At 66.2% G+C, this 16,834-nt stretch overlaps 3 protein-coding genes across 3 annotated transcripts; 2 read left to right on the forward strand and 1 right to left on the reverse strand.

Moving 5' to 3' along the window:
* Positions 1-3,992: 3,992 nt before the first annotated feature.
* Positions 3,993-8,079, forward strand: CAMK2N2 (calcium/calmodulin dependent protein kinase II inhibitor 2). The gene is made up of 2 exons (XM_074878647.1): positions 3,993-4,236; positions 6,693-8,079. Exons 1-2 carry the CDS (start codon positions 4,068-4,070, stop codon positions 6,761-6,763), a joined length of 240 nt encoding a protein of 79 aa, XP_074734748.1. The 5' UTR covers positions 3,993-4,067; the 3' UTR covers positions 6,764-8,079.
* Positions 8,080-9,106: 1,027 nt separating this feature from the next.
* Positions 9,107-13,314, reverse strand: EEF1AKMT4 (EEF1A lysine methyltransferase 4). The gene is made up of 3 exons (XM_074878646.1): positions 13,140-13,314; positions 12,012-12,295; positions 9,107-9,511 (listed from the first exon to the last, which is right to left on the reverse strand). Exons 1-3 carry the CDS (start codon positions 13,312-13,314, stop codon positions 9,209-9,211), a joined length of 762 nt encoding a protein of 253 aa, XP_074734747.1. The 3' UTR covers positions 9,107-9,208.
* Positions 13,315-13,463: 149 nt separating this feature from the next.
* Positions 13,464-16,671, forward strand: ALG3 (ALG3 alpha-1,3- mannosyltransferase). The gene is made up of 9 exons (XM_074878645.1): positions 13,464-13,638; positions 14,049-14,148; positions 14,242-14,389; positions 14,576-14,736; positions 14,887-15,007; positions 15,321-15,526; positions 15,764-15,840; positions 16,050-16,194; positions 16,301-16,671. The coding sequence occupies exons 1-9, from the start codon at positions 13,485-13,487 to the stop codon at positions 16,488-16,490; spliced, it is 1,302 nt and encodes a 433-aa protein (XP_074734746.1). The 5' UTR covers positions 13,464-13,484; the 3' UTR covers positions 16,491-16,671.
* Positions 16,672-16,834: the final 163 nt, after the last annotated feature.

A 16,834-nucleotide genomic window follows, 5' to 3' on the forward strand; every position in this document is an offset into this window, starting at 1 on the left:
ACCTCACACCCCAGCAGGGCTGTTTGTCCACCCAGCAGGGTCAGCCTCCCCCTGACTCCCGCTCCCCCCACCTTGGGTCTGGCCAGGGGACCCTCCGTAAAGCCCCTGCCCCAAGCAGTGTGCTGGGGGTGCCCCATCTGCTCAGATGCAGCCCTGGCCTTGCTGGGACCACAGCTGTGCCCTGGGCAGCACGTGTGAGGGACAGGGACAGTGCCATCCCCCTTCCACCTGCCCTGACTTACAGTCAGAGCCCCTTCAGGAGCACCCCCTTCCCAACAGCAGGCTGTGTGCTGTGACTAACTCATCTCACTAGTGACAACCTGCTGGCTGGCTGCCCCCAGCTGTCCCGCAAAGGTTTGAGCCCTTCCTCCCTGCGAAAGGATCTGTCCCTCCAGGGACGGCTTTTGGGCCTCATCTTCCCACATCACCATCTGTGGGGACAGCACAAGGCGAGAAACATGCTGCTCTTGCACACTTGCCCTGGGCTCACCCACCACACAGCTGCTGAGCAGGGTGCCTGTCCCCTGTCCCCCAGCATCTCCTCACTATGGTGACAAGGGACACCACAACCATTGGCAGGCACGGCTGTCCCCGCCACCTGCACCCAGCCAGGGTGTGTGTCTCCGCTCCCCCAAAATGCCCATGCAAAGGGGCTGCCTGTGCAAAGGAGCACAGTGGCATTCCCCACCTGGCCTTTGGCTACTGAGAGCCAGCAGCAACAGCCAAGGACAGGAACATCCCTGACCTTGTTGCTGACCTTTGCCAGTCCCCCGCACCAGGCTAGGGACGGATGGGTGCTCAGAGAGAGCAGCACTGCCAGCAGCAGGGAGCTGGCGCTTGGCAAAGCCCCCCTGGCCGCGGCTGCCACCACTGCGGAGCAGAAGTGCCATTTCACGTTTTTTGGCAGGGCTGGGAGCAGCACAGATGGAGGCACCCGAGCTGGCCTCCAGGCACGCCTCTGCAGCCCCCAGCCCTGTGGCACCAGCCCTGGGTGACAGCACCGATGGGCTCCTGGACCACCAGCAGAGAAAGCCCCGGCTCTGGTGGCTGATGCCTCCTGCCTCCTCCGAGCCCTCTGTCACTCAGCCACTGCCTGCCAGGCCATCGACCTGTCCCTGCTAGGCCTTGAGGACCAGCATGTGCTCCCATCCAGTCCAACTCCTGCTGCCCGGGGGTCCCTGCAGATCCTGAGTAGGACATGTCCCACCACGAGCTGCCTGCGCACGCCCAGGGCGCTTCTCCACCATAAGACCACTTGAAGCACCAGTGACTGCGGGGAAACCCCTCACCTCGGTCACAGCACCCAGAACCAGCACCCAAATCCCCACCAAGGGTGCAGGGCTCAGGGGCAGCATCCAGCCAGGTCTCAGCAGGGGCCCGTGGGCTCCCAGCGTGATCTCCATCCCCAGGCCCACTGCAGCTGGGAGCCCGGCTGCGTACCCCCCGCTTGGCCCCATTATCCACGCTCGGGGGGTCACGGCCGGCCCCCAGCCCTTCCATCACCTGCAAGGTGATCCAGCTCGGGGGCTGCGGCCCTGGTTTAAGGAGCCAGGGCAGGAAGAACCGCCTGCTTCCCGCTCCCACAGCCCCTTCTTCCCGCTGGAGCTGGCTTTGTGTGGGACAAAAGGCTGCAAAGGAAGCGAGAAAGGATATTATGTGGCTGCTAAAAGGCAGATATCGAAGGTGGGATGAGAGCCAGGGGAAGGAGGGTGTGGGGGGATGCGATGAGGGTGGGGTCCCCCCTGCACCCCCCTGCCCACACACCCACATTCCAGTCCTTAGTTCCTTCCCCCCCGCCCCGGGATGCCTGACCAGCAGCACCCTCGGGGAGTCCGAGACTAGAGATGTCCCAGGGAGATGCAGTGCTCAGAGCTACGGTGCTGCCCTGTTCCACCTACAGCCCAGCCCTGCCAGCATGAATCCGGCCCTCCTCCTTCCTGGGCTGGGTGGAGGGTCCCTCCCACACCCCCAAACCCCAGCCAGCCCCCAGAGCTCCCCCTGCGCGCAAGGTGCTACAGATACAGGTGCAAGTGTGGGATAAGCGGGGCCATCCCCAGGGTGACCCCTCTCAAGCCTCTCCCCAGGAGGCTGCCAGGCTGGAAACCCTCCTGGAGCGCAGCACCGGCCCCGCTCACATCCCACACAGCCCATCTGCTCCTCTTCTCGCTCACCCCCAGCCCCGCGCGTGCCACGGCCTGCCTGTCCCTGCCCACGGGCAGCGGCACGTGGGCCTGGCGATGGGAAAAGCAGGCCACATCTCAGCGTGGGCCTCTTGCCTATTTTCCCGGGCGCTTTTTGCAGGAGCAGAAGCCGTCACATGAAAAAGTTCAAGCTGGTTCTTCAGCAAAGGCATGAATAAAGGCACTGCTTCGCCAGGAGAGTGGGCACCACTGCCCCATCCCTCCCTGTCTCTGGTCTGGGAGGGGAGAGTGGGGATGGGTGTTCTGCAGAGCTGGGCACAAAGGGAAAGGCATGGCTGAGCCTTCCCAAAATAGAAGTACCTGCCCTCTCTCATGGACCAGACTGGCTGATGCTGTTCCGCAGCACCTTTCAACAGGATCTCAGGCCATGAGGATGCTGGCATGGAGCAATGGGCCTCAGAGCTATCTGTAAAAACCCACTCTTGCTCCCTTCAGACACGCAGAGGGAGATTCTCAGGGGGCTGGCAAGTGCCATTCCCATGCAGGGCTCTGGCTTTGCTGTAACCCAGCACACCCACACGAGCAGCAGGAACAGGGCTGCCCCATGATGGGGTGGTCCTCTCCAACCAGCCACTACTGACGACACCACCAGCATCAGGTCCAGGGGCCAGCCAGATCTTCCTCCATCATCAGGGCCAGGGGCCAGCCAAATCTTGGGCCAAGGCTGTACCCACAGCTCAGGCAAGAAGCAGAAGCCCCAGTCTGAGCTTAAATAGCCCCCCCAGCCCCAGGTGTCCAGGATGGGGTGTCCCAGGTGAGGTCACTCAGGACCACCAATGCCAATTAGTGCAATCACTGCACTGGCAGTGGAAAATGCAGGAGGAAAGGGCCAGGGTGGGTCTGGGGCAGGGGTCTGCAGAGGGGACACAAATGGGGCTCTGGAGGGACACTGGGGCCACTCTTGTAGGTCTCTCCTTGCTGACCCCATGGCAGGTCCCCACAGGGGGTGGCCCTTCCCCTTGTCTGCAGAGAGCCCCCAGGGAAAGCCCAAACCATAGGCAAGGGGTGTCCTGGGGCACAGTCCCTATGTGGCCATGCTGACGGGCACCTGCAGAATCACACCCGTGTGCCCCCCACAGTCCTGCAAATACACGCAATGGGCACTTGTGTACAAACACATGCACACACATGTGCAGGGACCCACATGTGGGGGGCCAAGGGGACTGGGGCAGGATCGGTGTGGTTGCAAGGGGGGACCCCAACACTAGGGAGGCTGTGGGAGGGGGTGCCTGGATGGGTGCTGGGCAAGAGGCACAAGTGGTGGGCTGGGGAGACACGAGATGAGAGCTGACCCGGGGGTTCTGGGGGGCTTGAGCCTGCTGGGCTACAGGAGGCTGGGAGCTGTGAGGGGGGATGCTCGGTGGGGGGGGGGTTCTGGGGGATGGAAGCGGGGTGTTGGGGGGTCTGTTTGACATCACCTCGGTGTGCTGGGGGAGGAGGGCCCGGCGGTGCCTGGTGGTCCTCGGCTGTCTGACCCGGGGGTACCCGGCTGTGCCAAGGGCTCCCCACTCCATAGGGGCACCCCGTGTTTAGGGGCACCCCCGAATTGGGGCGACCGCCCCAGGTAATGCTGTGCCGGCGGCAGACAATCCTGCGCTGAGGAACGGGGCCGGGGATGAGCTCCCCCCATCCCAACCGGGCACCAGCCGCGGTGGCGGGGGGTGGGGGGGGGGTGTCCCTGTCCCTGTCCCGGCCGTGCCGTGCCGGGCCGCGGCGCTCCGGAGCCGCCCCCCGCCGGGGGGGTCCCCGCTCCCCCCGGATGCATGACTTCATCCTTCCGCCCGGGTTTCCTCCCCGCCGCCGCCGCCGCCGCCGCAGACCGGCTCCCGGCTCGGCGCGGCGCGGCTCGGCCCGCTCGGCCCCGCCATGTCGCAGGTGCTGCCCTACGGCGAGGACAAGGTGGGCCGCTACGGCGCCGAGCCCGAGGCGGGGGAGCTGCCCTTCAGCTGCCGCCTGCAGGACACCAACGCCTTCTTCGGGGGCAACCAGGGCAAGCGGCCCCCCAAGCTGGGACAGATCGGCCGCGCCAAGAGAGGTACCGCCCGACACCCCGCCTCTGCACACACCCCCCCCCACGACCCCCCGCCTCAGCCCCACGGGCATCCATCCCCGGGACCCCCGCGTCTGCCCTGCAGCATCCCCGGTATCGCTGACACTGGCTCTTGCATCCCCAGCGCTGCCCCACGGGCATCCCCGGGACCCCCGGATCTGTCCTTGCATCCCCGCCTCTGCCCCCCGGCATCCCCGGCACTGGCTCTTGCATCCCCAGCGCCACCCCACAACATCCCCGGGACCCCCCGTTCTGCCCTTGCCTCCCCGGCATCCCCGGCACTGGCCAGTGCATCCCTGGCACCCCCAGCATCGCCCCACAGCATCCCCGGGACCCCCGATTCTGCCCTTGCATCCCCAGCTCTGCCCCACAACATTCCCGCGACCCCCGATTATGCCCTTGCACCCCCGGCTCTGCCCCACGGCACCCCCGGGACCCCCGATTCTGCTCTTGCATCCCCGGCTCTGCCCCACGGCATCCCCGGGACCCCCGGCACTGGCTCTCACATCCCCATCTCTGCCCCACATCATCCCTGGGACTCCCAGCTCTGCTTTGCATCCCCAGCACTGTCCCCTGGCACCCCTGGCACTGCCCCACAGCATCCCCAGCACTGCCCCCCCCCCCCCCCGCCCCAGTATCCCCAGCACTGTCCCCCCAGCATCCCCAGAATCTCCAGTTCTGCCCTACATCATCCCCGGCACTGCCCCCCAGCATCCCTGCGACCCCCAACTCTTCGACTGGCACCCAGCACTGCCCCAAAACCGCAGGGCCCCCCCCGTCCCCAGCTCCAAACACCAGCGCTGTCCCCCCAGCGCTGCCCCACACCCCCCCGCAGCCTGGGGCTCCCCCCGGGACTACCCTGCAGCATCCCTGGGGCTGCCCCCGGGACTATCCCCAAGCACCCCTGGGGCTGCCCCCCGGCACCTCTGCGAGTGCCCCCGGGACCCCCCGGAACTGCTCCTCAACACCCCTGGGATTGCCCTCACATCCCCTCGGACTGCCCCCCCCCCATCCTCTATAAACAAGCCCCCCCAGCATCACCAGGAACAGCCCCCCCCCGCCCCATAAACCGCTCTCCCTCACATTTCTGCCTGCCGCAGACCCCCGTCAGCAGCCGCTGGCGATGCTGATCAACAAACATCCCCCCCCCGTCACCCCCCCCGTTTACTGTCCCCCCAGGACTCCATGAACCTGTGTGTCCCCTGCCCCCCGGCTTTACTGGCTGCTGCAGAGACCCCCATCAGCAGCTCCCCTGCTTCCATCAGGACCCAAATAAATGCCCCCCCCCCCCCCCGATCTGTCACCATCGATCCACCCCAATGCCTTGGGGACCCCCGAGAATGACCCTCACCTTCCCTACAGCCCCCACCCTACCTGCTTGGGGGACCTCCCTAGACAAACACCCCCCCTCCTTCAGCTGCAGGGGCAAAAGTGTGGGGAACAACGGAGCCCCCCCGCTTCCCGGACAAACACACCCCAGCCCCGAGGGGGGATGAGCTGCTGCCTGCTCCACCCGCTCCCCTTTGCAGTGGTGGTGACTGGGTCTAGCAGATCCCCCCGGGGGTGATGGGGGGGCCCGTTCTCCCTCGGTGGTGATGTGGGGGGTCTGGCTGCTCTCCCAGTGATGCTGCTGACCGGGGAGGGGGGTGGAAAGCGAAGTGTGCGGTGGTCTGGCCAATCCACCCCCAGGGTGCTGATGGGGAGGGGGGGGTGGTGTTGCTGACCACCCCGGTAGTGATGTTTTGGGGCGGGGGGTGTGTTTGTGTCTGTCCTCCACCCCCGAGGGTGATGGTGATGTTGATGGGGGGGGGGGGGGGGGGTCTGTGTAGCCCCCCGATGGTGATGCTGATGGGGTCTGGCCAGCCTCCCACTGGTGATGCTGATGTGGGGAGGGCTGCCCAGAGGGTGATGCTGGGCGGGGGAGGGGGCTGTGCAGCCCCCCATGGTGATGCCTATGGTGGGGGTCCGTGCAGCCCGCCATGCTGACGGGGGGCTGTCCGGCTCCCCCGACGGTGGTGCCGATGGTGGGGGGGGGTGGGGGTGTCCTGCGCAGCGGGTGATGATGCTGACAGGGGTCTGGCTGCCACCCCCGCCGAGCTGGCGGTGCCCCCCCCCGCTGGGTCATTACCCATTCCAGTCCTGTTGCTCTCATCAGCGCCTGCCGCAGAGAGGAGGGGGGGGTCCTTCCTGGTCTATTCCTGCCCCCCCCTTTCCCAAACCACCCATCCGGAGGCAGCCGGCTGGCTGCAGGGGGGATGCTGGGGGGAGGGCGATCCCCCCCATTGCACCCACCCGAACCCCTTCGCCCTGCTCCCCAGCATCTTGGGAGCCCTCCTGGGGTGGCGAGTGGGGTGAGAGCCGGCGGGGGGCGGGTGGGACAGAGGCTGTGTTCGCGTCCCCTCGCCCACGCCGCGCCCCCCCCCCCCCGCCTGTCCCCGCAGTGGTGATCGAGGATGACCGGATAGACGAGGTGCTCAAGGGCATGACGGAGAAGTCGCCGCCGGGGGTGTAAGCCGGGACCCGCCGCCAGGACCCGCAGGCCGTGCCCTGCTCCCAGCCCGCCCGGCCCTGCATGCTGGCTGGACCACCGACCAGGAGGGGGAGGCCATGCCCGTGCCCCCCCCGCTACCCCCACCCCTACCCCAGCACCGGGAGGGGGGGGGGGGGGGGGGGAAGGCTCTGCGGCCACCACCACCACCCCCCCCCCGAGCCATGCACTTTACCCCTCCGCCTCCCCCGGGGCTGGGACAACCCGCCGAGTCCCCCCACCCTGGGCAAGGACACCCTCTCCCCGGGGAGGGGGGGAGGGGGGGTGTCCAGCCCCCTCGCTCTGCGGTGCGTCCCCCCCATCCTCCTTGGCGGGGGGTCCCCGAATCCCGGGGCGGATCGGGCCCCACGAGCGGGTGGGGGGGGGGGGGGGGAGGGGAGCGCTGCTGTCCAGAGACATTTTTTGCTCCATCGTTTTTTGCATGAGCTTGGTGGCCCGAGCGCCCGGTCCTGGGGCCGAGGGTCAGCCCCACCACTCCGGCACGCTTCTTTTTAAACAGAAACTCCTCATATTTGTATTTTTATATCCGAATCTTTGTTAAAAACGATCTGCTGACGTTGAGATGTCGAAGTAACCGCATCGGGAAAACAAACAAACAAACAAAAAAAAAGGTTCATATTTTTTTCCATAAGAAAAAAAAAGACAAAAAAAGAAGAAAAAACCGAGGGGGAAAAAATAAAGGGGGGGGTGAGAATGATGGAGGGAGCACAAGGAAAGCCAAAGGCGCAGGGAGGGGAGCGGGGACCCCTGGCCCGACCCCCCCCCCACCAGCAGCGGGACCGGCCGGAGGGTTTGGCAGCACCACCGGCCGCTGCAGTCGCCTCCCGGCAGCACCGGGGCTGAGCCCACCGGGGCTGAGCCCACCAGGGCTGGCTGCCGGTGCCAGGGGGTCCCGGCACTGCCCCTCGCTCGAGGGTGGTGGGGCCGGGGGGGAACGGGGAGGGCAGGGACCAGCCTGAGTCGTTGTTTTTAATTTTGTACTTTAATTTAATTTTATTTTTTAAGAAGCTTCTCGGGGGGGTCTGATGTGCATGAGAAACTCGTCATCTTTTTCAATAACCTACGAGTGGCATTTATGGAGACGACGACGCAAAAAAAACACAACAAAAAAAATGCCAAACAAAAAACAAAACCGAGAAAAAAAAACACAAAAAAAAAAAGGAAAAAAAAAAGATACTTGTGTCATGATGTTCTACAAATGATCCATTGTAAATTTAAATGCCATTTTTCACTGTACTGGTGAACAAAATGCAATGAATAAAATACATTCATGTACCGAGGCGAGGCCAGCAGCCGCCTGCTCCTTTCTGTCCCTCCCAGGCGCTGGCTGGTTTTCGGGGTGCCTGCAGGATGGGGTGGCGTGAGGTGGGGGGGACACCGACCCTGGAGTCCTCTGCCAGCTCCCGGCGCGGGGGGAGCCACCAGCTGACCCACTTACGCCCTTCGCCAGAAATAGCAGCCCGGCAGCTTGCGCCTCTTCAGTATGTCACCGCCATCCCTCTGAGGAGGGGTCTCTGTGCCCCCCAGCGTTGCCCACCCTGGGGGGGGGGGGTGGTTTGGTGCCCAAACAGCTCCTGGGGACACCACTGGTGGCACCCATGCACCCGCCACGCTGGCACCCGCGCGCAGCCAGCCCCGCCAGCACACGGTGGCATGACTGTCACCAGCCCTGGCACATGCGTGTCACAAGCCCTGGCACACGCGTGTCACTGCGCTGCTGTCCCCAGGCACGGGCCGGGTGTGTGTGGCACACTGGGGTTGTCACCGCAGCCAGGATAGGGGATGGGGGGGCGAGGCGGGGGGGGCAGGGACAGATGTGGCACCCTGCCCACACATACGCACCCTGCGGTGTCTCCAGCCCCACGCTGGCACGTCCCAGCCCAGACCCCCCGCTGCTCGGCTCGGGCTGGGGGGTGACAAGGACACGGTGCCCTTGCACACCCCCACAGATAAAAAGGCTGGTCCAGGGGTCCTGGCGCAGGACAGGGGTGGGGGGGGTAGCAGGCACCCCCATCCTGCCCCCTGCACCCAGTGCCAGAACCCCCCCATTCTGCTCCAGCCCAGCTGCCTGTGCTGGGGGGGGTGGGGGGGAGCAGGGAGCCGCTCCCCACAAGATGGATGGGTAGAATTAAACCCGATTTGGTTTCATTACCGGCCGCAAAGCCCGGAGCCCTGGCTGCTCTCCAGCTGGGTGAGGGAAGGGCCGGGAGGGGACACGGCATCACCCGCTTCCCGGAGCATCCCGCAGCCCCCCGGGAGGAGGCCAACCCCCCCCTTTTCTCCCATTACTCACATCACTGGAGCAGCTTTAGGGGGGGAACACACTGGTTCCCCGTCCCCCACCTGTGAGGGTGGAGCAGCTTAAGGCTTTATTACGTGGGGGGAGGCTGGGGAAGCCCCCCCACCAGGTCACAACTGGATGGCAAGGAGATAGTCCTCATCGTCGTCTGGCGGGGCGGGGGGTGGTGGCGGGGCGGGGGGCAGGGGGGGCTGGTGCAGCCGTCGCCCCAGGGCCAGGTCGGTGGGGTCCAGGGGCTGCCCCTTGCGCATGACGTAGAGGAAGTAGTGGAAGGCGCCGGCGTCCCCGTCCCCGCAGGCGGCGTGGCGCAGGGACCAGCCGAAGGCCTCCTGGGCGTAGTGGGGCTTGCGGAAGTGGGGCTGGGCGAAGGTGATGGAGATGAAGCAGCCCCCCGGGCGCAGCACCCGGCTGACCTGTGGGATAGGGTGGGGGGCACACAGTGAGGTTCACCCCCACTGGCAGGGACCACCTCAGCCCCAGGGATCCCCCATCACCACCTGCCAAAGACCCCCCCCTCTCAGCCTCTCCCATCGCACCCCCAATTCTCCTGTCCTAATCTTAACCCCAGAGACACGTTCCCCGGTTCTGACATGTCCCCAGTCCACCCACAGCCAAGTGGCAATGAGGAACGGGGTGTCCCCATGCACCGCCTCTCCCTGCACCCCAAAACTCTTCACCCTCATCCACAGCAGACAGCACAGAGACCCAACCCTGGTGCGGGGAAAAGCTTCACCCTCCTGGGCACAGGGGCCCCCCCAGAGTGGCGTGGGACCCCCATCCCATCCACCCCTCCCTGGGGCACCCAGTGCCACCTCGCCCCCACCAACACCCAGCGTCCGAGGTGGGGGGGTGTTTGGATGGGAAAGAACTCGACCCTTTTAATCACCATTTTCTCCCCACTGGAACTAAGCCCCCACTAACAGGATGGAAAAGAACATCAATTTTCTTGCTTGGCTTTATCCAATGTCAAAAGGCTTTTACGGCCAGCGCTTGCGTGCTCGGCATGCAAAGGCAGTGCCTGGGATGGGCAGGTGGCCAGCCCCCCAGCCAGCCCCCGCGCCGGCACCCTGCCCCAGGTGGGGACACCCCCAGACCCCCCCAGCACTCCCCCAGCAAGGGCAGAGAGCCACTGCGGCAGGGGACAGGGCTGGGGGCCAAGGCGGGGGTTTCCCGAGCTCTGGTTTAATCCTGCTGGGAAGCTCCATGGCTCAGCGCTGGCTGGGGCCAGGGATGGAGAGGGGTCAGGCAGCCTCCGTGTCCCCCCCCTGCTGTGGCCGTGGCTTTTGAACCAAACCTTAGTGGTTTTGGCCAGGAAAAGGGGAAGGCAGTTCCCTGCATCCCGCCTCCCCCACCGCCTGGGCACCCAGCTCAGCATCCCTCCTGCAAAGCACTGGATGCATTTGTCCTGGAAAGACCCCTCCGCTTCCCAACTGATGGGCATGGGGGTGGTCCCCGGGGCGGGGGGCAGGCAGGGATCTCCGGCTGGAGCGGAGGGAGGCATCCTGCATCTCCATCTCCGCATCCCATCCCTCATTAATAGAGCACTAATGGCCGTTGCTTAGAAACGGGTGCAGGAAACCTTCCCATCCACCAGCCCGCACGCGGGGGGAGGCGAAGGGGGCTGCCCCCCCCCCCCCCCCTCCACTGCCCCCGGACCGCTGGGACAGGGGTGCCCCTGGGGTATCCCCACAGTCAGGGTGGATTTTCAGGAACTTACATCCCCCCAACGGGGAGAGCAAGGCAGAGGTTGTGAAAACCCTGTGCCTCCCAGCCATAAGAAGGGGGGTGGGGGTGAAAAGGGGGGTGCCAGCCACGGCTAGACCCATGCGAGGGGACCAGCAAAGCAGCAAACGGGTGGGAACGCCTAGCCAATGCCCCCGGGGACGAGGACAGAGGGAGCTGGCCGCAGGCAGAGGCCGGTGCCCAGCGATGCTGGGGGAGGGCAGGGATTGAGCGGGGGATTAAAAAGGGGTAAAAAAAAAAAAAACAAAAAAAAGAAAAAAAAAGTAAATCCTCACTGTCTGGCCAAATGACAAGCACAGGCAGCAGTGTTGGCAGGGCAGGGCCCGGACGGTGGGGACAGTCCCGCTGCCCACAGCCCCTGGGGTCCTGCTCCCTCCTGCACTCAGTGGGGAAAGCTTAGGGCGGGCAAGAGAACTGGGGGGGAATAGCCACAAGCACCCCCCCAGCACCCCATGTCCGCACCCAAGGGTGCCAGGCAGATGCAGCAATTAATTATCCTTGCAGTTATTCCCAAAGGGCGGGGGAGGCTGTGAGGACCTGCACCCCCCCTCCCTGCACCCGGGCAGGTTCAATCCAGTCCCTGCCTCCACCACCGCCAATTAATCGAGGCCTGGAGGCATCGCCCGTCCCCGTGGCAACGCCAGGGCCCTGTCGATGCTGACGGAGGTTGCCATGGCAACCCCTGACCAGACGATGGGGACCCCGGCTAATGAAATGGAAGTGGGGGCGGGGGGCCTGTCACAGCCCTGCGGTCATCACCTTGCCCTGGGCAGGCAGGGCCACCTCAGTGTGTCCCCCCAGCTCCCCTCTGGGCACCCCTATAGTCACCCACACCAGGATGGGGCTATTTTTACTGCCACTCCTTCGTATTTAGGGTGCAAATAAAGACGGGAGTCACCCAGACCCCCAGCAAGATTCAGGGACACACCCTGTTTCATCCACCTCCCTGGGGAGAAGGTGGTGGGGTGGGAGGGGGGGTCGGGAGCCCCCCAGGTGCCCCTCTGCAGCGTAGTAGAGAGAAAGTAACACCAGCTGGGGGGGGGCAGTGGCACCGCCTGGGGCATCCCAAGGGAAGCAGGGTGACAAGGGGACATTCTGCACCTTCACCCACCCCAAATAGGGATGGGTTCCACCTCCCCCCACACTCCAGCTCCCCCTGCCACCCCGTACCTCTGCCAGCACCCGGTGCATCGCAGCGGCCGCCTGGGGCGACACGTCCCAGGGGTCGGTCTCCTCCACCATCAGCACGTCGAGGGTGCCCTTCTCCAGCACGACGTCGAAGGCAGCGTCGGGGAAGGCGAGGGCGCGGATGTCCATGACGGCCCAGCGCAGGCCGGGGCAGCGGGCGTAGCGGGCGCGCATGGCCGCGATGCAGGCGGGGGAGAAGTCGATGCTGGTGACGTCGGTGTAGCCCAGCTCGTGCAGGTCGTGGCTCAGGGCGCTGTTGCCGCAGCCTGTGCGGGGTACGGCTCAGTCGGGGCTCGGCGGGTGGGGGGGCTGCCTGCACCCCAGCCCTCTTCCCTCAGACCCAGGGAAGGGAGCGGATGGGCTGGGGCAGCTAAGGTCATCGCCAGGCTGCTAATTAGTGAGCGCTAGGCTTGTTTTTAATTACCCCCTTCCTGCGAGGGGCTCCTGGCCTGCAGGATCGTGGGGGTGAGGGCAGCCCCCCTGTACACCGGGTCCCCCCATCCCGGGGTGGGACGCCCGGGTGGCTGCGGGGATGCTGGAGGCAGGGAGGGAGCGAGGCGGGGGGGAGGTCCCCAGTTCTCACCCCCCCAGTGCCGTGGGGCAGGTGCTGGCCGTGCGCCCCAAAACCCTGCGGTGGGGCAGGGGCCAGCGGCAAGTTAAGGCGGCGTTTAACCGGGATGGAGGGACAGACGGACAGAGGTGACCAGCACGGTGCCAGGCTGGCCCCAGCAGGACACCGGGAGAGGCCCCGTCCCTTCCCTTGGCCGCTCCGCCGGGGCTCAGCCGCCCCCCGGGGGATCCCGGGGGGGGGCGGATTTGGGGGCTGTTAAGCGCAGCTGGCGGCGGCTGATCCGCTAACAGGATCGGTGATTACACCCGCCTAATCCCGCCTGCCCGGGGAGGGCGGCACGGGGGAACCTGCCGGGCCGGCGGCGGAGCAGCCCGCGGGCGGGACAGCGGGGCGGTTACACCGGCCCCCTCCCGCACCCCCGGGAGCGGGGCCGTCCCGCCGGGCCGGGCGTTACCCGCGGTACCGGGCCCGGTGCCGCCCCGCCCCCTCGCGGCCGGTACCACCGGCGGGACCCCAAGCCCCGTCCACCGTCCACGTACCGAGAACGAGGATACGGTCACCGGGGCGCAGCTCGGCCTCCAGCTGCGGGAGGAACCGGGACAACCCCCCCAGCCACTCCCGGGGCTCGGCGCCCTCCTGCCGGTACAGCGCGTCCCAGAAGCGGCGCTGCCGGTAGCGGCGGGTGGCGGCTGGCGCGCGCCGCCGCCGCTCCATGGCGGGGCGGGGGGGGGGGGGGGGGGGGGGGGAGCGCGAGCACCGGGCGCCACGTGCCGCCCCGCGCCCCCCACGTGCGGCTTCCGGCCTCGCCGGTTGCACCGCCCTAAGCGTTCCGGTTGGAAACGCGGAACGGGGAGGAACGAGCGGAGCGGAGCGGAGCGGAGGCCATGGCGGCGGGGCGGGGGGGGGCGGCGGCGCTCCGGCGGGCCTGGCGGGAGCGGCGGGCGGCGCTGCTGGAGCCCCGCTACACCCCGCTGGTGGCCGCCTGCCTCTGCCTGGCCGAGGGCGGCGTCAACCTCTGGGTCATCCGCAGGGTCCCCTGTGAGTGCCGGGGCCCGGCCTAGCCCGGCGCGGAGCGGGGAGGGGCGGGGGGACCGGCCCGGGGGTGGCGGAGCTGGCCCGGGGCAGTGCAGGGGGTGGGGGGTGTCCTTCGGGCAGTGACAGCTCGTCCCCAGGCTGGGCAGCGCTGGGGGGCTCCCCCTGGAGCAGCGGGGGGGGAGCTGGGGGCTGCGCCCAGCCTGTGTGGGTGACAGCATCCCCCGACCAGGGCAGTGGGACACACACACACACACGGGGTGGGCTGGGGGTCCCTGGATGGGGCCGCAGCCTCGGCTGACGGCGATGCTGGGGGGCACGGGGCAGGGCCGTGGGGTCTGGAGGGGGGCAGCCCTCCCCGCAGTGCCCCCTGGCCCCACCTCGCCCTGCCTGACCCCCGCCTTCCCCCCCCACAGACACCGAGATCGACTGGAAGGCCTACATGGAGGAGGTGGAGGGGTTTGCCAACGGGACCCTCGACTACACCCAGCTGAAGGGTGACACCGGGCCACTGGTGTGAGTGATGGGGACGGCCGAGCTCCCTGCGACGGGGGGTCCCGGGGGGTCCTGGAGGGGCAGCCCTGGCCCCTCACTCCCGTCTCTCCACAGCTACCCCGCCGGCTTCGTCTACATCTTCCTGGGCCTGTACTACGCCACGGGCCGTGGCACCGACATCCGCCTGGCGCAGTACCTCTTCGCCGGCCTCTACCTCCTCAACCTCCTCCTCGTCTTCCGCATCTACTGCCGAACCAACAAGGTAGCCTGGGGCCAGGGGGTCTCCCCAGCTGCCTCGGGGCCTCTCCTGCTCTGCTCGGTCCTCCCCGAGAGAAACGGGCTGGGCAGGAGGTCAGGGTTGGGGGGCTGAGGTTTGGAGGGGCTTGGCGGCAGCTCGGGGTCCAGGACAGGCTGCTGACTGCCTTCGTGTCTCTCTGTCCCCTGCAAGGTCCCCCCGTATGTTTTCTTCTTCATGTGCTGTGCGTCCTACCGCATCCACTCCATCTTTGTCCTACGGCTCTTTAACGACCCCGTCGCCATGGCCATCCTCTTCCTTGCCATCAACCTCTTCCTGGAGGAGCACTGGTCCTGGGGCTGCTTCCTCTTCAGGTGAGGGTCTGGAGGCAGGGTGGGGGCTGCTCTCCATGGCGTGCTGCATGCGTGAGCGAATTCAGCCCCAGGGAGGAGGCTGCGCGCAGGCTGGGGGCTGTCTGGGCACCCATGTGGGGGGCCGCAGCAGTAATGCAGCTTCCCACTCAGCCTGGCTGTGTCAGTGAAGATGAACATCCTGCTTTTTGCGCCTGGACTTCTCTTCCTTCTCCTCCAACGGTTCGGTCTCCTGGGCTGTATCCCCAAGCTCTGCATCTGTGCCCTGCTCCAGGTAGGTCCTTGCTCACATTAGCTACGGGGGCAGGCTGGCAACCCCATCGGCAGGGCTGCCCTTGCCTGCATCGCAGCATCCTGCCTGGCTGTCTTGGGGACTGGAGGCCTCTGGGTGGATGTACAGTGGCACCGGCACCTGAGTTGGCCTCACACAGCAAGCTGGAGGTTGATAAATAATGTAATTCACGGGCTTCCATCTTTGGCTGACTGTCCCTGTCACCCCACGTGGTGCCAGGGTTCTCGGGGGGGTGGCAAGGGTGATGGAGACCTGGCTTATGGCTGCTGTGAGGGTGCTGGTGTGTCTCTGGCAGGTGGTTCTGGGGCTGCCCTTCCTGCTGGTGAACCCCGTGGGGTACCTGACGCGCTCCTTCGACCTGGGCCGCCAGTTCCAGTTCAAATGGACAGTGAACTGGCGCTTCCTCCCAGAAGAGGTTTTCCAGAATCGGGCTTTCCACGCCACACTGCTCCTGGCTCACCTGGCTGGCCTGGGGCTCTTTGCACTGCACCGGTGGCACAGGTGAGATCCAGGTTCCCTCACGGGTGCTGGTCTCCATCAACCCCCACGGTGCAGGATACGGGTCTGAAACTCCCCTGCCCCCACTGTGATGCAGTTCTGGGGATGCAGGCAGAAGGTGGGGGAGAGTTACTGTTCTGTTTCGGGGAGCACGCTGCCCAGGCGTTGTGGCTCACAGGGGAAGGGCAGGGTGGGAGAGACTTTCAGCAGCTGAGATTGATGTTTGTGCCTCCCCCTCAGGTCCAAAGAGAGCATCCTGGCTCTGCTGAAGGATCCTGCCGAAAGGAAGCACGCATCCCCTCCCTTGACCGTCAACAATATCCTTTGGCAGGGTGGGCAGCAAGGAGTGGGGGAGAAGGCAGGGCAGGGCAGAGTGGACCTCAGGCTCAGCATTCGCAGGCTCCCGGTCCTGCAGTGCTGGGAGGATGACTCGGTGCTGGGGTAAGGAGCTGTGCTGTACGGCTGGAGAGCTGGTGTGGGATCTCACCTCCAGCCTCCTGCGTTTGTCCCCTTAATGCCAGCGCACAGATCGTCTTCGTCCTCTTCTCCTCCAACTTCCTGGGTGTCTGCTGCAGCCGCTCCCTGCACTACCAGTTCTATGTCTGGTATTTCCACACACTGCCCTACTTACTCTGGTGCACCCCTACCACCAAGCTCGCCCATATGCCCAAGTACGTGCTGCCAGGGAGGGGGACTACCCGTCTGCTGGGGGGTCTAGGAGCGAGGGGGGCTGGTGTGTGTCCCTCCCATGCTGACCCCCAGCTTTCCCCCCCGCAGGGTGCTGCTGCTGGGCGTGATCGAGCTCTGCTGGAACACCTACCCCTCCACGGTCTGCAGCTCCCTCTCCCTCCACATCTGCCACGGACTCGTCCTGCTCCAGCTCTGGTACGGCACAGCCCCCCCGCCAGCACCACACCCCCCCCAGCCGAGCAGGAGGCCCACAGCCATCTCCAAGAAGGCCCAGTGAGAGCGTGGCCAGCTGGAGGATGGGAACTGGCCTCTGGGACTGCCCCTTCTGCCCACTCTTTCCCCACCTGGCCATCCCAGGAGGGCTGCAAGCCCTGGAACTGTGCAAAGAGGGCAGCGTGGGGACCCCCAACAGGCAGGACTTCCCCAATAAAAGAGGGCTTTGTGTGCCCTTCCCCGGCCGCAGCGTCCTCGTGCTGTGACGGTGTCGGGACAGCCCTACCCGGGCCTGCCCCACCTGTGGGGAGGCAGAGCAGCCGCCGGGGCCTTGGGAGCTCCCTTCCCAGCCCCAGGAGAGCACTGCCCGGGGCAGGGGAGCAGCCTCTGGGGTGAGGTTAAGACAGA

Source organism: Strix uralensis, chromosome 9 (assembly GCF_047716275.1).
Source record: "Strix uralensis isolate ZFMK-TIS-50842 chromosome 9, bStrUra1, whole genome shotgun sequence".
Taxonomy (NCBI): Eukaryota; Metazoa; Chordata; class Aves; order Strigiformes; family Strigidae; genus Strix; species Strix uralensis.